The following is a 20,976-nucleotide window of genomic DNA, read 5'->3' on the forward strand; positions in this document are numbered from 1 at the left end:
CAGAAGCTTGTTTATACCAGTGTAAAACACGCTAATTCATACATTAAAATAATCCACAGGATTTCTCAGATCCGTAGCATTCAGTAACAGCCATATATGTGAAGTAAATGCAGAACATCTCTTTTGTTTTACCCTGAGTAGTTTTATGTGAGAAGTCCTCCCAAGATCCTAATATCCCGTATTTCACTGAGTGGCTTTTCAGCCACTCCAGAGAGACAAGCTTCCAACGAGATTGTGGAAAACAATTTATTTGACAAATTTCTGATGTGGACAATTTTAGTAGAACACAGGCATAAAATAAAAGTAACTTGTACAATGGATTTCTGGCTACAAAATAGTTTGGGATGACAGTGATACCTGGAAATCACTGTTGCTTTCTCGGAAGCGCATGAATTCATAGCAAGAGCACCAATGGAAGCACTGAACAAAATCTCACCCAGCCAAACCACATCTTCAGTGTGGTCCTGGAAACAAACGTGTAAACACCAAGGGCCCACATCACCCACGTAGTGATAGCACCTTTGATATCTGCAGGGTGTGATTCAAAGCCCCTGGCAGATAATGGCAGCCTTTCTCTTGATGTGTCCGGGCTGTGGAATAGGCCCTAATTCAATATATAGTAGAGTTAGTAGGCCTAGGTGTCTAACTCCTAGATAGTCTGGTAGAAACCATACTCCCAGAGATCTCACTGGGAAATAGACAGCTTGACACTTTTGAAAAAATAAAAATAAAAAATAAAAAACCACTAACTGGGCTCAGAGAGATTTTCCAGCATGGCGTTTGGACCATAAGGCAAGTCATCAGGTTACTTATGAGGTTCCTGGTTTCACTGTAGGACCACAAAATCGGTTAGTGAAGGAGTGCAGTTATGTAGCTTCTTCTCACATTCCCCCCATCCCCAGTGGCTGTTGGCCACCTTTCCTTGTTGGTGCCCAGTCCCCTGCTTTGGATGGGAATGTCAGTGCAGAGGTGTGCTCCAGCATCCACCTCCAACCCAGCCCTGGGATGTCGGTGGCCCATTGCACTGCACGGAAGGCCAGAGATGCTTCCAGCTCTGCCTAGTGTGCAGGTGGTTATGATAATAAGTCCATCTCTTCCCACCAGCATGAGAGATGTGAACCAAACTTGCCAGCCACGACAATGATCCCTTCTCAAAGCTTACTGAAATGTTGAAGCACAGCATTGGGTTAGGATCACTGTCAGCTAGGAAAGTGCTCAGATGACATCTGAATGAAAGAGGCAAATGAAGAAACAAACCTGTATCTAAAAAGGGTATAATCAACCTTGTGGGACTGAGCAAGTCCTTAGTGGTACAACATTCCTCATCCTGGTTCTTTCTTGGCAAAAAACAGAGAGATGAGGTTGCTTTTGGTGTTCAGGAGGGTTACTGCTAGGTGTACTTATACTTGCCTGCTGCAGGGAGTTAGGGAGAGGCAGTCTCAGGGCAGGGGCAGGAGGCTTAAGGCTAGGAGGGGAGAGATGCAGATGGAGAAGAAGGTGGAGAAGGAAGGAGACTGTGCACAGACAAGCTGTGGCACTATGGCTTTCTGTATAGATGCAAGATCCTCAAGTTGGTCAAGAATACTTGTTATTATTTTTTTTTGTCTTGTTTTTCATTTTTAGGTGAGAGAGAAGCAGGCATAGCCCTGGTAGCAACCCACTTGGGTGCTCAGTCAACAGCTATCTTCCTGGAGACAGTTTGGTAGAAGACACCACGCAGCAGGGAGGTATAGTCAGGCACACGGAACAGGTGACGCTCCCCATAGACAACATCATAGTTTGCGCTCTTCCCCGTTACCAGGACACGGATGTTGGGCTCGTTGACCTGGCTGCCCACGGCCAGCACGTACACCTCAATACCAGCCTGCTGAACTTCCTGCACGGTCCTCTCAATGGCCCTGGCGGTGATCCCCTGAGAGTTGCCATCGGAAAACACCAGCACCTTCTTCTTTGCCCCAGCACGAGAGGACCGCTGGTACAGCCCCACGATGTACTGCAGAGCAGCATTGACATCTGTGGCTTCGTTCATGAACTCCATGTTGTCAACAGCTTTGGCGATGACTGTGTAGTTGCGCTGAAACGGGACTTCGACTTTCTGCTGGTTTCTGCCACTGTACTGGACCACTGAGACACGCACAGAGTCTTCGGCAGGCTTGCCGGCCTCGAGGAACCGCTCTGCAAGCCGCTTCACAAAATTCTTGGTGGTGTCAAAGTTCTTGCTCCCCACACTGGTGGAGCTGTCCACTAACAGCATGATGTCTGCCGGATTGGCAAAAGTGACTGCAAGAGGATAGATGCAAGGCTTGTTACGCTGCTTTTATTTGCCTCCTGCTTTCCGTGGGAAGCCGGTGAAGTCACCAGCTGTCTCACATGCTTCCTGCTTTGTTAGGCTTAGGAAATCCCCACTATTTGTGGGTTTGCTGCTTTGGTTTCTCTTACTCCAGTGCTACCCTACACGTGTCCTTTTACTCTTTCATTCCTCCTTTTATTTAGTTTACGACTTAATACAGTGTGTGTTTCCCTTGATTTACACTGTCTGGGGAATCACTGCATCTTCCCAGGCTGGCCTGTTTCCATGAGGGTTGTATACACTTCTGACAGCAAAATGGATCTGTTCAAATTCCTTGCTTTTCAACCAGCTTTCTCAAATATCCTGCCACGGTGCTAATTTTTGTATGTGCTCAGCCCTCCCTCCACGTGACCATTGATCTCATTTGTCTCATCTAAAGCCTACAAGGACTGAATCTGGCAGAGCCACTGTCCAGCCTTTTCTTATTCCTGTCCCCCAGATGCTTTGAGCTGGGGTGTGCATGAGAGATCCCAGGTTTGCTCCTTCTCCAGCTCAGCAGCAGAGCCCAGGACCCTCCCTGATGTGGGATGTCTCCAACTCTATGTCCCTACACAAACCAGCTACCACCTCCCTCACAACAGCATCCACAACCCCTTCATGTGCATTATAGCAAGAGAAGCAGGTACTCACTTGGGCAGGTATAGTCCGGACATTTCTTCTCTGTTAAGAAAATTAAAAAGAGTAACATCACTAACTCACCCAGGAAAATTGCTTCTTCTGTAGCACAACTTCCCACAGAGCTGCAGTGGGGACAAATCCTCACTTTGGTTGTAGCCACTTCACACAAGTTGCTATGCAACAGTTAGATGCATGCACCAGAAAGCACAGAGTATGTGCTTGAAAATTCTGGGGACAGAGATACCCCACAGTGAGTTAGGACCTGGTATTGCTGCAGAGTGTTTTGAGTCATGAGACAACCTTGTTGCTCACTGACTGAACTGTGAATATTGCTCCCTTCCCTAAGTACCTGAGCACAACTAAGAGCATGAACAAGGCTATGTGTGGAGAGCAGCTTGCACCCCACACTTTTTGTCTGCTTCAGTCACTGCTATGATCCTTATTGCCAGCAGCCAGAGCTATGCTGCTCCTGCAACACTCCAGGGGTGGGTTACCAGGCTGGGGCCACGTCATCCCACAGATGCCCCCAGAGGAGTTTTTCACCCACCTCTGCAGACGTACGAGGTGATGTTCTGCAAGAAAGAGTCATCTAGGAGTTCGGCATAGTTGTCTCTCTGAATGGACAGTCCTTGTCTCCTTGGCATGCCTAAACAAGCGATGTCATTCAGTTGGTCTGGGTTTGGGTTGTTCCGGAAGATGTCGCCTATTCCAAGGGAAACCACCTGTACAAAAGTCAGAGTGTGTCACTGGTGCATAATTCATCCCTAAGTTTGCCTGCCTGCCACTGCATGAGTGAGCTTCCAGTGACAGGGGCCTTGAGAAGCAAAACCATGGAGACCCCCGGGGATCCCACACTACTCATGGTCCTTCCATGGCTGTTCCCTGACAGCCTCCTCGTGCCACCATGCCCTTACCGGGGTGACCTCACACAGAGAGGTCAGTGGGGTACGGTCCCGCAGCGTGTCAGAGCGTCCGTCTGTGATGACGATGGCCACGTTATTGCTGGAGGTGAACCTCCGCAGCAGGTTTTCCTTGCTGAACTGCAGGGCTTCTCCTGTGTGGGTGCCCCCAGCTATCCATTTCAGATTCTTGACTGCCCTGCAAGCAGACACCAGAGAGCCTGAAAGCCCTGTAAGCAAGCCCTGATTCGCAGGAAACAGTTGGGAGTAAGTGTCTCTTTGACACATGGGCATGCTTGCAAGGCAGGGCAAAATCTTGCCTGCACAGGGCGAGTTCCTTGACATCAGCACTCGCTACAAAGCCACCAAGCAACTTTTCACTAAAAGAGCATTTAACATCCTTGTACTTTCAGCAGCTGCTGGGCTAGAGATGGAGGATAGGAGGCGAGTAGGGAGGGTCATGTCTTTGCACTGTGTGCTGAGACCCTGCAGACTCACTGTTTGAGTGCCCCAATGTTGTCTATGTTGGCATCCCCCATTGCCACCAGCTCCTGTGTGTTGTTGTGGCTGTACTGCACAACGCCCACTCGGGACTCCCCAGGCTCAAACTGTTGGAGAAGAAAAGAAGTCTGTTAGGGCCAGGCACCTCCAGGGGCCCTGAAGAGGTCAGGAAACCTGTTGGTGGTTTCATTCTGAACACCTTCATGTCGGGCAACACAGCTGCTCTTTGGTGGAGGTATTTATTCCAACAGAAGCAGATGCAGGTGAGCCCAGTGAAACAAGACCCAAACTCAGGATCCCCATCTCAGTGGTCTCAACACAAACCTTTAGGTGGTTAGGAATAGGTGTTTTAAATAAAAAAAAAATATATATTTTTCTTAAATAGTAATGTTGCTGCCCAACTCTAGTCTCTCAGGCTATTTACTGGCACTTTACCAGCCAGAGGCCTGTCCATGTCCACAGTCATGTCCAACAGCAGGTCCTCATGTCTTTACAGCCCATTTCGAGTTACACCTTACAGAAAATCTGAACTCCAAACATCTCTTCCACAGCAGAGGGGTAAGTGGAATTTCCCAGGATGAGTTCAGAGTGTAAATATTTTTGTTGCTGTTCAAACTGAAGGCCTCGAAGAACACTGCTCTTTTGTGCTGCAAATATCTCTTTTAGGAGTGTACTTAACCTGTAACCACAATTGAAGGTTGGAGGCAGGCAAGAGTCCCTAGCTGGTTGTCAGTGACCTCGGGAAGTCACACCTCATGCGTTATATACTCCATCTACCTGAAATGCTCATTGGAACAAGGGATGGACCAAGAAACTGACTGACCAGGCAAACAATGAGTTGTCTGCTTCATGACATGAAGAGTTCACGGCCACTGCAGTCTTGTTGCCCAGAGAGAGTAACACACACCTATTTTGGGACAACAAATTCTGCAAATTTTCCCTATGAATCGAGGGGGAATTGGTACTCATCAGGTTACACGCTTGAAGCTGAACCTTGTGGAGGCTCTTGTAGAGTGGAGGCATCTCCCTGTTTTTCCACTTGCAGTGGAGAATAAATTCATCCTGACACTCGAAGGAAATCTCACCTTCACACGCTCGTCTTTGCTCAGGCGGTCAATGACTTTGATGATGAAATCTTTGGCAATCTGGAAGTTCTGCAGACCAATACTCTCTGAGCTGTCCAACACGAACAGGAGGTCGACAGGACCACAGGTACACTCTGCAGTAAAGCACACGAGTGGAGAGGCTTGTGTTTCCTATCTGAGCTGCCCTCAGAGCAACAAGCTTTGCAGGGAAGCATACCCAAGCAGTTAGTCTTGGTGGAAGGACTACCAAGCACAGCACAAAATTAGGAGGCAAAATAGCTACATTAGAACCAGCTTAATATTTCTTCCCTTTACATTTTTCTCAGCACCCCTTGTAAGTCATGCAACATTGCCAAGCTGTAACTACCCGTGAAACACTCAGTAACTATTTCCAAAATGTGTTTCCTCAGAAGCCTCCTCACTTCTTCCATTTGCCCAGCCCAGGAGGACAGAGGTGACATTGGTGGGCTGGAGAAGGCTGACTCAGCTTGCTCCCCTCTTGCCCAAAGCTGAAGGACATCACGTACCCTTGGTCCTTGCTTAAGTCTTTTGGATTGCAAACCAAGTGCAAGGCAAGAAGCAGGGAGAAGGAGGGGAGTGGGAGGCGAGGAAAAGCATTAGAAAACACTTGCAGAATGATTTTGCCAAATAACACTCACCACAGCACGCTAGAGGAGAAGAGAGAGAAAGAAACACCATTAAAATGCTGCGTATGAGGGTTGTCATACACCACAGACTGCAGGTCTGTGTTTCTGCAAACACAATGACACCTGACTTGGGTGATTCAAGCTCCTGCTCCTTTGCAGAGGTTTTCCTTCTGTTTGACATATCCAGATCTCTCTCTTTCAGATCATGATGCCCTGAACTGAAACACTGCATGTGGCAGAGCTCTATTTCCAAATACGGTATTTTTATTTAAATAAAAAACCTAATCCTGTAGTGTTTTCACATTCAGACCCCTAAGCACCCTGTGCTGTTGCAGCACTTCATTACTGAGGGTGCTAAGGTGCAAACACCCCACTGAGCAGGGAGCCAAGCAGAGGAGGAGAAATTCCAGGATACTCACAGCACATCTTCATGATGATGTCCAAGATTTCACACTCCTGAAACCAGAGATGAAGAAACTCAGTGGATATCAGCAGTGGCAGCTGCCTGGCTGCCAAGTGATGCTACCCACCACCCTCACTGCTTTTGTGCCTTCAAAGCAGATTTTGATCTGGAAATGAGTGATGTACAGCTGGGGCTGCTCCCCTTGGAAAGCCCCATCTCATCACCACACAGCTTTCAGGACCTTTCCCCCCTCTGTGGGGGTTGTTCTTATTCCAAGCTTCCCACAGAATGGAGAGACCCGAGTCACTGTGACACCATGGCCAGAGCATGTCCAGATCCCTCGCTTGGTGGGCAAATTCACCAGAAAACCAGCAAAGCAAAGACGAGGGGCCAGCCTGGGAATAATTTCAAAGCCTTCCCACATGTGAGAGCTGAAGTTTTCATACTGCAAAGGAGGCTTGCTGATGCAAAGAAAGGAATCCTGGCCAGTGAGATCAGTGAGGCAGTCCTGTGGCAGGTACCATGCTGTCCGTGACCACGAGCCTCCCAGCAGCAACCCCCAGAAGCAAAGACCTAGAAAGCAAGCAGTGCCCCAATCCTGTCATACTCACATCTGGTCCTGGAGGCCCCACAGGTCCAGGTGGTCCCTGTCAGATAGAAGCATTGAGAGAGCATTTATAAGAGCATCAAAAACTCACAATGTCTTACTCTGAAATGCAGAGGCTGAAAAAGATGCTTGGCTTTCCATCTCCCATCTGGTTTGGTGCAAATCCTTCTGGAGTCCTTACTTACCGGGCGGCCTTCAGGACCCCTGTGGCCCTTTGCTCCTTTGATGCCACTGGGACCAGCAGTTGGGTTCTGGAGATGAAATAAAATGTCACAAGGATTGTTCTCTCCTGTGGAGAGATATTCCCAGTGTCCCTTAGAGCAAACTTTGTTGTTGTCAGGAAGCATGCAACACCAAATGGAGATGATACCCACCTCAGTCTAACAGAGCTGGAGGTTTGCTAACCTTGAGCTGCAGAATCTCAAATGACAATCTAGAGAGAGCTCTGCTGGCCCTTAGTTACTGCACAGCAACAAAGGATGCTTGCAGGCTTACAAAATCTGATAGGCTCTGACAGCATAGATCTAGACCCAAACTCCCACATCATGCTCAAAGAGAAAAGTCATGCAGTTTATAGAGATTACTCACATCATTGCCAGGGTCTCCAGCTTCTCCTTCATCACCTTTAGGACCAACATATCCTTTTGTTCCCTGAAAAATAACAGAGAGGATGTTGGTAGCGTGGTGAGGTTTGTGCAGTGACCTTGTGACAGCTGGCCTGGAGAAGGGGTAGAGAGCTATCTATAAGATTTCTAGCACTAAATGTCAATGAGATCTCCATAGTTGGCTTTCCCTGCCATAATCACTCTCCCGCTCCCCCCAGTTGGTTCTTCTAACACCAAATGCTGGCGCACTCTGAGAGCACTCTGCCATCCTTGGGTGTTGTACAAAGACACTTCTACAAGAAGTAGAGGTGGGAGGGAGATACCTGTGTAAGATAAATGGGGTTCTGGGTGAGCGGGCTGTTTCAGGGAGACCGTTTTACTACGCAACAGAGAGGCTCCACAAGCTAAAGTACCAAGAGAAGACACAGCCACTTCTCTAGAGAAGACTCTATCAGGTATAGAAGGAAGCAACACACTTACATTAATGCCAGGGTTCCCTCTGTCTCCTTGCTGACCCTGAGAACGAAGAAAAGGAAGTGTGTTAGGTCAGATGGGCATAAATAATGGTCATATGATTTCAAAGCAGCACACTAAACTTACAGGGGCACCTGGGAATCCAATCGTGCCGTTACCAGGAGGGCCGTCCTCCCCCTGGAAAGGAAGGGAGAGTGGATGAGACAATGACAAGCAGAATCCTCAGATAGCACAGCAAAAGATCTTGTCTTCCTTTGCAGCCACCATGAGGAGGCAACAGCCCTCCTTGCTCCTCTTGCAGAGCTGTGTTTAGAACAGTTGTTGTACTCATTTATGCTAAATGAGCTAAATACTATTCTTACTACTTCTTCATCCCTGGGGCAGAAACCAATTTTGCTGTACCTCCCGACTTCCCATGCCTGCTCCCACTCCCCTCAGCTGCACTCCTAGAGAGCAGTGCTGCTCCTTTGTAGTGCTTCACGAAGTGTGGGGGGCACTGGGGGAAGAGTTGCCTGTATCTCTCTTGAAGACTAACTCTCATTCTCTATTTTAAGTGGGAAATGGAGAAAAGTGAGATAGGAGAAACCCTGAATTTCTGATGGTGACACTGCACTTCTCAGAGGTCAGGGATACGAGCACAGGCTGGGAACCCTGGGCAATATTACCTCCATTGCTGAAAGTACACTCCAAGGTGGGTGCAAAGGGGATGCATGCTCAAAGAAAGCTTCTTGCAGGTTTTCCCAGCATATTTCAGCTGTTTATGACAGCCATTTCTTTTCTCCCTGACCTGGACCATGCTGCATGGAACCAGCCAGCTGTAGATCCTTCCCACATTGCATGCAGTCTCCATAAACACCACTCACCCTTTCTCCCATTAGGCCAGGATCTCCAGGCAACCCGGGTGCTCCAGGCAATCCCTTGGGGCCCTGGAAGGATCAGAAGAAGGAGTCAAGCTCTGTGCACCATCCGTTGAGCTGGGAAGATGATGCTTTCTGAGGCTACCTGCAGTGATCTGGTCCCTTGCTTCCTACTTGAGACCAGCTCTGGGAATACAACTGGGAGCTGGGAAGAAGCCCCTTTCATCCAGGAGCAGCAGGTAAGGGTTGCTCAAGCCCTCCACAGGAGATTTTTGCTCCCCTAGCTTCTGCCAGAGGAAGGAAAAACTGCAAGGTGAAGCCAGATCACTTGTGGTGCTGCTATACCCTCACCCTGAAATGGCCTCTGGGAAATGAGGAAAAGGTAGTCATGGCCTTAGGGACCCATGGCCTGGAGATGTCTGCCAGGAAGCTGACACCAAACTTTGCTCCCAAAAAAGGGCTTCCAAGACCTATGGGATTTGTGGACAGCCTCAATGGGCAGCATCTCTTGGTCTTCCCTCAATTCCCTCCTCCCAAGAAGATCTGATGATGAAGCAGCACTGACCTCATTGCCACGGGGGCCGTCATCTCCTCTGTAGCCCTTTGGTCCTGGGGGTCCAGGCTCACCCTAGGAGAACACAAAGAGCTGTCACACGAGCCCCTCCTTGGAGACTCTGATCCCTTCATTTCATACTGTGATGGGTGGGAGCTGGCTCCTCATGCCTTGCACTCATCAGTGAGTCACTTCCACTGAGGAGAAAGGCTCTATTCATGGGGTTCAACTCAGGTGAGGAGGTACTCCAGAAGGAGGGCCCGGAGGGGAAGAGGCTAGGGAAGGGAGGATGACACTTTTCAGCAGTGAAGCACAGCTGGGCTGCATAGTGGCATTGCATTGATGTCCCTTCTTGGTGGATCATATCGCTCTGACACTGTCACAGCTCTCCCTGTGTCTCGGACTTGTTTCACAGCAGCCGGGCTGACAGAGGCCCTTCCATGGCTGTGGGGATTCTCTGTCCCCAGGAGGTTGGATCTGCTGGAACAGACCAAAGCTGTCATTCTGCCACATCCTTCAGTGGCCACTTGGTCTGTCAGCTGCAGGGCTAGCCAGAGATGTTCAGAAACAAGAGCATGAGGAAAGAATGCAAGAAGAGGGCGGGTTTTTTTTGCTTTGCCTTTTTTTTGTTTGTTTTTTTGGTCTTTACGAGGTCCAAAAAATGCCCAAGGAAGCCTGAGACAACAGAGGTGGTTTGTACTGATGAGATCTGGGAGAGTGGGAGATGTCTTCAACCTAGCCCAGCTTTGCAGCTTTTGTCTCTCACCACCCACAAACTGAGGAAGCTTTAGTTCCCTCCAGCTGTCCTTGTTGATCCCCTTCACACACTCTTCTTTCCAGGGAAAGGCACACAAATGGTGGCAGAGAACTTCAAAACTGTGTACTGTAGAGAAGAGCAAGAGCCTGCTTAGAGGCATGTGACCCTTATTTCTGCACAAGAGCTCAAAAGGGAGAAAGCTGGGAATGAGGGACTGGACCTCATGACCACTCACATCAGCCAAAGTTGAATTCTAGACACACTGGTCATAGGTGGCTTCACTGTAGCAAACAAGTTAAAACCCTTTGCAGCCCCCATGGGGTTTGTGAAGATGTAGGATCTTGAGTTGTGAAGTCTTTAGCAGTTTCCTAACCTCTTTTCCTTCCAGGTGCAACAAGAACTGTAGGAGGGATGGGCACCAGAGCCATGTGGAGATGGACCACCAAAGCTGCCCAGCAGATCAGGGAACGAGCATGCTAACCTCTAGCTTCTCTTGCAGACAGAAGGGAGGGTGAAACAGAGTCACACGTTAGCAGGAACTCTTTCTCCTTGCCAAGATAAATGTGCTCTAAGAGCCAGAGCTTGTAGATAACACGGCTTGAAAAACACTTGTGTTTGCTGAAGTTCTTCCCTTGCCCAAGCCGAATTACACATTTATTTTTAATTTGGCCGAGCAAAAGCATTTTTGCTCTGTTTATGGAAAAAAACATCTTTGCTTTACAACTGCTTTTTAATTCTCCCTTGAGTGACTGGGATGCTAGGGCAGCTGCTGCTCTGGGGAGGCATCAGATGTGTGGCTGTAGCACTTAACTCTTTGACAGGGAATGAAGTTCAGTGCTCCTGGGAAGGGCAGGTGGACTCTCCATAGGCTTGGTGACAGCTTCCTCTCCTTTCTGCCAGTAAGGCAGGCTGAAGGAAGGATCTTTCCCAGCCTGTTGGCCCATCATGCTTACACTGCTTTGGCTGCCAGGCTTGGGTCAAATCTCCACCTGAATTCTCTCTTATCCTGCTCAGTCCTCCTGCCTCAAAACTAGAATGAGACTCTATGCAAGGAAAACAGCCTTCTTCTTCTACTGGTGTCAACCCATAGTACTAGCCCATTACATGCACACATACAAATAACTACTCTCTGACCAGTGGTACCTCGCACTGTGGTCATGTCCAATAAGCTGGATGCTGTCAGATACTCTTCAGTTGTGGCCAGAGCAGTTTAGCTCAGTTAAGGACGGAAGGATATGGACAATTCAATGAGAATTTGCTGCTCTTCACTAGCACAGGGCAGGCTTGAGGGCATTCTGACTCTGGGCAAGACCTCGACATGGGAGTGTTTCTCCCTGGGTCACGGCGTGGGGCAGGTCTGCTGTAGAGGTGGCCTGTGCTGGGGTAGGCAGAAACACAACAGAGGACCCTTTGTGGCTGTCCCATACTCCAGATCTCCCTACAGGGCTCTTCAACAGTTGGCTGACCACGAAGGAGTTCAAAAGCTCACACACTGATCTTCATTCCTCACGCCTCAGGGAAATCCTGTTCTAATGGTGTGGGAATATTTATCTCAGTACTTTCCTATACCTTGAGCTCTACTGAAACTCTGATGATTACAGGAGTAGGAGGGAAATTGTGCCACAGAGCTTCATCCAAGAGTGATGTCAAAGCATGCTTGCTCAGGTGGGAAGGCCATGCTGGCTATTGCCAACAGTGCTACCTCCATTGAGGATTAACCCAGCAACTCCAGAAGAGTTTGTGGGAGCTGGGTACAACTTTGAGAGGAAAGAACCTTTAACTGTGTAAGAGGTAGAAGCCTTCTTTCAGCAGGAGGAATCCAGCTCTGCTCTCCAGAAAGCCAGAAGGGTCTCAGATCATTTTCTTGAAGTGCACGTGAACAAATGGGCCTCAGAATGGGAGGACCGGGCCTCACAGTGAGCAGACTTGAGAAGCAACTGGCCTTGGGACAGACCATCTGCCGATGTGAAGGGTGTCAGGCCACTGCCAAGGCCTTGTCAGGCCGTCCTTGCTCTCACAGGACATCTCATTAGCTCCCACGATCAAGGCGAGCAGAGTCTGGCTGCAGGCCTGAACATTCTGCGCGCCACTGCTGCTCATGCTTGCCGGTTTCCAGATCTGTCTGTGAGATGTGTTGACGTCTGTTTCCACAGGACTGGGAAATGACGTGGAGATCTTTCTGTCCCCAGCCCAGCAGCCAAGTCTCCATTTTCTAGCCCTGCTCAAACTCTGAGTTCTCCTAGAAATCACTGCCCTTCTGCACTGGCTTTGCTGCCTGGTCTGGAACATGCGAAGACTTTGCTCCAAGATGCTGTGGCATCAGTTGAGCTCTTGACCGCAGTCTCCCTGCCACCCCATGCACTTCCACATGTGATCCAGGAGGTTAATCCAAAGTCCTACCTGGTCTCCAGGTGGTCCAAGAGGTCCTTCCCGCCCTTGGTCACCAGGTGGTCCAGGCTCTCCCTGAAAACACACACAGAGGAGATGAGAAACAGAGAGGCACACACGGGGTGGGAAGGGCCCTGCATGCAACGGGGAGCAGGGATGCAGTGCCAGTAGTGTGTGCTGGGTAGAAACAGCCATCCTAAGAGTTAGACATCAGGTTTCAGGTGGGAAACCAGTACATTGAGTCAGTGCAGAGGAGCCTGGAAAACCTGAGGCACACACTCTTTGTGCAAGGTGCTGCTCTGCCTGCAGCCCCACTGAGATGGGAGTTGTTCAGGGACTTTCTGACAGTCATGCCTGGCTTAAAACATATGGGACAGTGGTTGATAGCTTGGTGATCCAAAGCTCTTGCTTTCAGGCTAGAAGCTTCCAGATGCCTAAGCCAAAGAGTAAACATAAAATAACTTTCATAGAGCTCTGAATACTGGTGGAGATGTTTCTGCCAAAGTTAGCAAGCCTTGTGCTTGATATAAAACTTGGAAGGAAGCAGCCCACTGTCTGCAGAGCAGGCTGATGGCAGAACACTGGCATGCACCCATCACCCATATACATTTGCCCCACACAACACATGCAGTGGTGCTGATGTGCTTCCCCAGCAGGGGACAGGAAGGAGGCTGCCAGCCAGGCTTCATGTAGCACATCCCAAAACAGCTTGCCCCTGGCACCACCGGTGTGCTGCTCCTGGATGCCATCCCACACAGCAGAAGCATGTAGGCACCTCTGCCATTGGCCATATGTTTGTCCGTTTGTCCTGGTCTCATTGGCCCCATGCTTGCAGCAGTGACTCATCCCTGACAGGCCAAACAAATAATTTCCTATTGAGTCCCACTCAATGCTGCAAAGGGAGGGAGGTTTTATCCTCACCCAGGTGCCTGCCTACCACTGTTGCCCTCCTTACTGAGATCTGCCTGCCTGCACAGCCCCACCACTCCCTGAGGAGGACACCCTGCTCATTTGCTCTCACCAACTGATTAGCTACAGACTGCTCTCTGCCTGTTCTCTGGTCATGCCTTTCTCTGAGACTTTTCTATTTGTTGATAATCCATCAGTGTGAGGGTGCGATTGCCAGAGAACGGTGCCAGGGTGGGACATGACAGGCACCCATCAGATAGGCAGGTGCATGAGCCAAGCTTGCCCTCTGGCCACCCATTTCCAGCCCAGTTGCCCAGTGTAACACCATTTGCAAGCAGATGCCAGCAGGCTCCCCATAGATGTAGTTACCAGATCTCCTCGTGGCCCACGGTCACCTGGTGAGCCTGGGGGTCCTCTTTCTCCATTGCTGCCCTGCAAGGAGATGGTTGGAATGCAGATTTAGGATCCCTCCCAGCACTGTATGACCCTCCCTCATCGCCCACTCTTGGACACCAGCCCCAGCTGCATCCTGCCCATGCTCACCCGGTCTCCTGGAGGGCCATCTGCACCTGGGGAGCCCTCGTCCCCTGTCTCCCCTAAGGGTCCAGGCTCTCCTCTGTTGCCAGGAGCACCCTGTAACAGCAAAGACAAATCAGTGAGTTTTGGAGCAAAGCCCTGCATGCTAGCGGAGCCTTGGCCATGCTCTGCTTTGAGGCAAAGGCTGGAGAAGTGACCTCTCCTCCTTGCAGAAGACTTGTGTGAACGTTTCACCAACCTTCTCTCCAGGACTCCCAGGAATGCCCTGCCGGCCAGGATTTCCATCTTCTCCAGGCTCCCCCTTCACAAGAACATAAGAAGAGACATCAGTACCAAGGGGTGCATTTTGGTCCCCATGCTGTGGTGGGTGGCAGGAGCTTCGGCTTGCCCTGAACTCCCTTTTCCTCTGCAGTCCCATAGAGGTCCCCAGCCCCAATGGATCCCTCCACCACCCCACCACTGTGAGCCACCATTTCCCAGGAACCTCTCAGCATTTTAGGAATATCCATGTCCAAAGTGGGCAGAGGACATTTGCCTTTCTTGCAGGTTGGAGCCCACCAAGCACACCTCCTGTGCCTGTGGCTGGGCACAGCAAGGACAGATCCACAGTCCACCAGTCTGGGGAAGGTGAGGTGGGCACCATGGACTCACCTTTGCTCCTTTGGGTCCATAAGCACCGGGATCTCCCTTTGGTCCAGGTGGGCCCTGAGTTCCCTGTTGAAAAGAAAGAAGTATAGCACCATTACCTGTGGAAAACAGCATGGCGGGAGCATCCTGGCAACGTGGCCCACAGCCTCTCAGCACGAAGAGCAAGAGGGATGGGTGACACAGCACTCTTGCACTGTGGGGCTGTGTGAGTCCAACGATGGCAGCTTTGCCATCCAAACCTCCAGTATGTTCAGCCTGAAGCTGCTTGCTGCTTTGCACCGAGCTCTTCCTCTCCCCTAGCTGCCTAAACATGGCATTGTCACACAGCGCAGTGCAACAGGAGCAGCTTCCAGGAGAGGACACGGACAGCTGTCCAGGAACTCCATAGGACACCATGTACATTCCCAAGCATTCCCAAGCAACAGGTGCCCATGGGGTACATACATCAAATCCAGGTGAGCCTTTGCAGCCAGGTAGCCCAGGGTATCCAGCTTCTCCCTGGGACAAACAGAAAAAGTGGTGATGTGAGCACTACCTGAGGGATGTCCCAATGTCAGGGGGATACCCCTGCACATGGATCCCAGGTAGGATGTAGACTGCTGTTTGGGGCCCCAACATAGTTTTAGGGGTGTCTGGGCAGCACCCAGAGTCCTCAGGCTGAGCAGGGCACTTGGGAGGGGGGGGAGAACAGTTTACCTTCATGCCATCAATGCCATCAATCCCACGCTTGCCCTTCTCACCCTGAAATGAAGACAAGGGACCATGAAGAGGTGGCTTCCAAAATCCCTTCCTCCCTCCCACCTCAAGCATCAGTGGGGAAGAATAAGTGGTGCAAAATCTAACCTTGGCTCCTTTGGCTCCTCTCAAGCCCTGCAAAGGGGAAGAGAGAGGTCAGGACCCTCAGACCAGCTGTCCTTTTCAGATGCCAATGCTGACAGGAGGGTTGGGTGCATAGGCAGTGGGCTGCCAGCCACACAGGAGGCACCAAGACCCCCTCAAGTCCTTGCTACCCTCACCTTTTCTCCTCGACTTCCTTTGTCACCCTAAAAATGAGAAGAAAGAGAGAAAATGGAGAATGAAGATACCAGCAGCTTGTGTCCCATCTAGAAGCCATGCCCACCAGTCTGCAGCCCCACATACCTTCATTCCCTGGTAGCCAACAGGCCCCATGTCCCCTGGCCTGCCCTGGAGGACAGAAACACAGTGTTACATAGCTGCCTATGACGCTGGCACCAGTCAGCACCAAGGGGGTGGTCCCCATTCAGGACTTTACATTGCCACACACCTGCTCACCAGCATTTATAGCATGATCCTGTAATGTCTCTTGACACATCCTGTTGGGATGTGCTTCTTGTTGCCACTACCACAGCCCTCTCCCCTGGTCCTGCTCTTCCTTTGCCTGCTCGAAGTGGCACGGGATTCTATGGGGTGGCCGAACTCCAGCATCCCCAGCCATTCCCAGGGGTGAGGGAAATGGGGTAGCATGGGGACACAACATTTGGGGTGAAGTGGAAGGGCATAAAACACTCAGGAAGGAAAAAACATGCACATGCAGTTTTCAAATTGGGCACACAAAGGCTGAGCACATTTATGTGCGTGGGAGAAATGTTTCTCCCCAAATAAACGGACCTAATCAAAAAGGGAGGAGAAGGAAGAAAATGGTTTCTTTATTAAATTAACTTATTATTTACTGAAGGTTTCTCCATAACACTAATGTGCTTGCAGTGTTGGGAGGGAGCTCAGGGTACACCCCATGAATCAGAGAGGCATGCCACAGGAGGGGCAGCTGCTTGGGGCAAGGAACAAGGCAGCATTATGGGACCCTATGCTGGGTGGGCAGATGCAATTGGGATGTTTCTGGGTCACCATTCCTTTCCAGGGATAGTTGCCTGGGACACCACCATGGGAATGGGATGGTACAGGGGTACAGGATGGTCACCTACAAGGGATGGTGCAGTGCTGACACCAAGTGCAGGTCCCCATCACCCTGCCAATGAGGTTGCACCTGAGAGCTCTGGCAGAGCCACCAAGCCTAGTCCTCTGGAAACATAATATCATAGAATCATTAGGGTTGGAAAGACCACTCAGATTGTCTATTCCAACAATCAGTCTATCACCACCATGCCCACTAAACAACATCCCTCAGTGCCACCTCTTCATGCTTCTTGAAAACCTCCAGAGTTTTCTACTTACAGGGTCTCCGGCATCCCCCTTCTGACCAGGAAGACCTGGCTTTCCTCTTTCTCCCTGAAATACAGGATGGAAATAAAGTTAGCCCACCTTCCCCAGGAATAAAATGAGGCTGAAAGAAGAGCAGGGAGGTGATCAGGACAATGCCCTGTGGAGCAGAGGACAGAGGCCACATGGGACACCTGTTCCCATCACCTCCTTGGCCAAGGGGTGACTTATGTCCCACTGAGCATCCCTGTGGAACTCATCTCCCAGTGGCCAGAGGCTGATCCCTCACCTCGTGGCCTGGGTCACCAGGAGGTCCTGGGGGTCCTCGGGGAGGCTGTGGAAGAGAGGTGGGGATTAGATAGAGCCACCAAGGCACAGCATGAGGACACAAGGAAGGGGATAGAGGCCTTGAAGGCCTAACTCACATGGCACTCGAAGGAGCAGCACTGGCCAGAGAAAGGGAAAAAACAGCGTCAGAAGAAGTGGTAGCACTATGCCTTGCTCGGGGACATCCTCGAGGCTGGGCAGAGTGGTGCCACCAAATCCTGCCGGGTAGGAATGAGCACAGGGGATGGGCTTGGTGTACCAGGGAACACTCACCGATTGCTCCATGTTGTCTTTCTGCAAGGCAAAAAGCAAAGAGAGGCGGGTTGTGAGAGTGGAGGGAGCCCAGGGCAGGGGTGGGCCGAGCAGGGGGACAGGCAGCGCTCACAATCATCTCGATGATGTTGTTGATGGTCTCCTCCACATCGAGGTCACGGGTTGGCTTCAGGCTGGTGGCAGTGAAGTTGCGGCGGTAGGCATGGTCCGTGGCAATGATGTTGAGACGTTGGTCCTAGGGTTGGGAGTCAGAGTGAGACCTACAGGCACTCATGTAGGATGTACCCAAAGGACAAACTGGGGACCCACATCCTCCCTCCAGCCCTCGGTGTGTTCTCAGCTGCTAGTGTTTCCCACACTATGGCTCCATTGGGTGACCACTTGTCTCCCAACGAGGCAGTGGACCTCCTGTACACCAAGTGCTGCTCTACTGGGGCAGCACAAGACCCCTGCCCTGGAACTGCTGCTTAGTCCCTACCAGGTGGTGGGGTGAGATGGCGACAGAGAACACTTTGATCCCCAAATGTTTGGCTTCATTAGCAGCATCGTCCAGGCCTCCACAGGGCTCCTTGTACCCCTCCAAAGGGTGTCCATCAGTCACCACGATCAGGTATTTATTCTCCTTGAGATGGGAGCCCCTGCAAGGATTTAAACACTGCATTTAGTGCTGAAAGGGTTTAGCAGGTTTGGCAGGAGGCCCCAGCGCCTCAGCCTACAGCTAGGCTTTAATCCCAGCACAGGAGGACAGGTGGATCAACAGCAACCTGCCACCCCACAATTAGGTGACCTTCACACGGGGGACAGATCAGCACAGGGACATACCAGCCACCATCCACCTCAGTGCAGCACCACCCCGTCCTTTCTCCCAGCCCCGCTGCCCTACCCGACGAGCAGGCGCTCGATGCCCTGCTTGATGGCACAGTCAGTGTGGGTGCCCTTCCCAATGTAGTTGATGGCTGACACGCTGTTCTTCAGCTCAGCCCTGCCGCTGGGCATGGCAGTGAGGTCCTTGATGATGACGACAGAGTCGCTGTAGTGCAGAGCCCCAGCGTTCCATGCCAGGAAGCGGTCGCAGCGGAAGTACCTGTGTGGGGACACCAAGACACGTGCCTTCAGCGTGGCCCCACAGTCCTGCTACCAACACCCTGCCACCTTCACTGCCTGCAGTGTGAAATGCAGTTCCTCTGCTGAGGCTTTGTAAGGATTCCCCATTTTCCCTGTGCTTGGGTCTGAAGCCATAACCTGTGCCTCCCAAAGCGACACATTCAGAATGCTGGGGCCAATCCTGAATAGATGTGTGGCTGCACACTTCCCACGCTTGTCTTCTCCTTTTCCATGAGGACCTTCCCTAAAGCACCCCAAACATCACTGTCCGTCCACCCATCCCTGATGCACCCCAAGCCCACTGCACTACATGTGGCAATGACCCCACAGTGAGTGGGGAGCATAAGGATGGTCAGTAGATGTTGGGTGTGGGCTCAGTCTTCTGCCTGCCTGTATGTAGTAGGGGCTCAGGACAAAGCCTGATGCCATGCTTAGGAGCTAGGCTGCATTGATGGGGGCCTGGCAGGTTGTCCCCAAGCACGTGGCGATGCAGTGCTGCCGTGATGTGGCCCTTCCCAGCATCCTGCCCCTCCAGCTTTGGGGAACATAGGTGGCCCGAGGGCACCTGGAAAAATGAGGGTTAGATTGGTCTGATGGCTGCGAGGGTGCACCTAGGAGCAGCCCCCTGGGAGAAGAGGTTGTGGTGTCCCACAGGACCCCCAAAGCTGGGTTCAGTGCCTGGGAGACACATTTTTCAGTCACTCTGCACATGCCTTTTATCTTCACAGTTAACACCGAGGTGCCCCATGGACACCTAAGCACACACTCTGGCAATGGCTGAAGTGGGTGTCCGTGGGCACGCAGAGGAGACGTGGCCTGGTGTCCCGGTATCCCCACAGCCTTGCTCTCCCGCAGCATCCCACCCAGCTCTGGCCCAAACCCAGAGACCCTGAGGGCAGTGTTGAGCACAGTACCTTTCGGTCAACTTATCGATGAAGCGGTTGGTGAAGTCTTTCACTTGAGCCACGAGGTCCCCGAAGGGCTTCACCCTCAGGGCCACACTTTCGGAGGTGTCCAGCACAAAGAACAGATCCACGGGGCAGTCTGGGGGCAAGCAGAGCGGTGTGGCACGGCATTGCTTTCTGCTGAGCCCCCAGCACAGCCATGGGACAAGCACCGGGAGCACAGTGCTGAGTTGCTAATCCCACATGCAAGCAGGCACGTAGGGATTGTTCTTCCTTAGCATTTCTGCTTTGGCATTTACAGTAAGCTGGGCCGTGTCTGAGCACATAGCCAGAAGAAGTCCATTTGTGCATTCTTTCATTCTTTCCCGTTTGCATTCAAGTTTGCAAGACCACTGTTAGTATTTACAAAAATGTGCAGCTGCAGCAACCGTTTAAAACAAAACCAAACAAAACCAAGACCCAGCAGCTACGACCACGAAGAGAAATTCACCATTTTCCAACACGCCACAGTACAAACACCATTGCAGAGTGGAGTGAAACTAAAAAATGTGCCCAGATTGATGTCCTTCGCAAAGACAAACCCCTACCATCCCTTCCCTGCATCCCAGCTCTGCCAAGGACACCTGGCCAGAGGAGAAGCAGCACAAAACAAGCAGATCCGCTTAATCACAGAGCCTGGAGAATCAGAGAACCAAAGAATCGCTATCACTGGAAAAGACCTCTAAGATCAGCTCCCGCACCGCAAGCAGGACTCCCTCCAAAGCCCGGCAGCCCACAGCTCCTCCACTCCAGGCGGTGCCCCGCTTACCCTGAGCCCTAAAGACACGGGCGTTGACTTCAGCCTGCTGAGCCCAGGAAGACCCCAGGAGGAGCAGCAGCGCCAAGAAGGAGTCGTGCAGCCCCATGTCGCTGGGCTCAGATTCCCATCGAGCTGCAGCGAAGGAAGGAAGGGGGGAGAGGCCGGGACGGGGGTGGTGTCAGCGCTCGGGACCCGGGGAAGGAAGAGCAGGCGGGGGGAGAGGGTGAGGAGGAGACTCCGCAGCCGGGACGGAGGGAGGGACCAGGGCTGTCCGCGCTGACTCAGAAGCCAGCCTGCACTTCTCCTCGCCGTCTTTCTGTGCTCACTGTACCCGTGAGGACTCCCCGTGAGCTGCTGCCGAGGGGCTCCGGTGTCCCCCAGCTGCACCCTGGGGGCTCGGAGCCCCGAGCTGAGCCCATCGGGGGACGGAGGATGGCAGCGAGCTGCATAGCCAGGAGCTGAGCCCTGCCCTCTGCTGAGCAGGGTATCCACTGCAGGGAACATCTGGGCAGGGGGCATGGCAGGGGCACGAGGCTCATCCTGGGAAGCGCC

The 20,976-nt window shown here is 51.6% G+C and overlaps 1 protein-coding gene across 1 annotated transcript; it reads right to left on the reverse strand.

Annotated features, from left to right (window-relative positions):
* Nucleotides 1–232: 232 nt before the first annotated feature.
* Nucleotides 233–20,575, reverse strand: COL6A1 (collagen type VI alpha 1 chain). The gene is made up of 34 exons (XM_065750792.1): nt 20,434–20,575; nt 19,635–19,764; nt 18,500–18,700; nt 18,095–18,254; nt 17,729–17,851; nt 17,617–17,637; nt 17,442–17,462; nt 17,306–17,350; nt 17,032–17,085; nt 15,979–16,023; nt 15,855–15,881; nt 15,682–15,708; nt 15,535–15,579; nt 15,283–15,336; nt 14,842–14,904; nt 14,429–14,491; nt 14,197–14,286; nt 14,023–14,085; nt 12,757–12,819; nt 9,612–9,674; nt 9,053–9,115; nt 8,316–8,366; nt 8,196–8,231; nt 7,699–7,761; nt 7,296–7,361; nt 7,115–7,150; nt 6,520–6,556; nt 6,113–6,121; nt 5,454–5,587; nt 4,366–4,475; nt 3,883–4,066; nt 3,516–3,690; nt 2,981–3,010; nt 233–2,280 (listed from the first exon to the last, which is right to left on the reverse strand). The coding sequence occupies exons 1-34, from the start codon at nt 20,528–20,530 to the stop codon at nt 1,670–1,672; spliced, it is 3,060 nt and encodes a 1,019-aa protein (XP_065606864.1). The 5' UTR covers nt 20,531–20,575; the 3' UTR covers nt 233–1,669.
* Between the last annotated feature and the right edge of the window lie 401 nt (nt 20,576–20,976).

This window comes from Cyrtonyx montezumae, unplaced genomic scaffold (genome assembly GCF_038088225.1).
Source record: "Cyrtonyx montezumae isolate F1298 unplaced genomic scaffold, pur_monq_1.0 scaffold_7, whole genome shotgun sequence".
Classification (NCBI taxonomy): domain Eukaryota; kingdom Metazoa; phylum Chordata; class Aves; order Galliformes; family Odontophoridae; genus Cyrtonyx; species Cyrtonyx montezumae.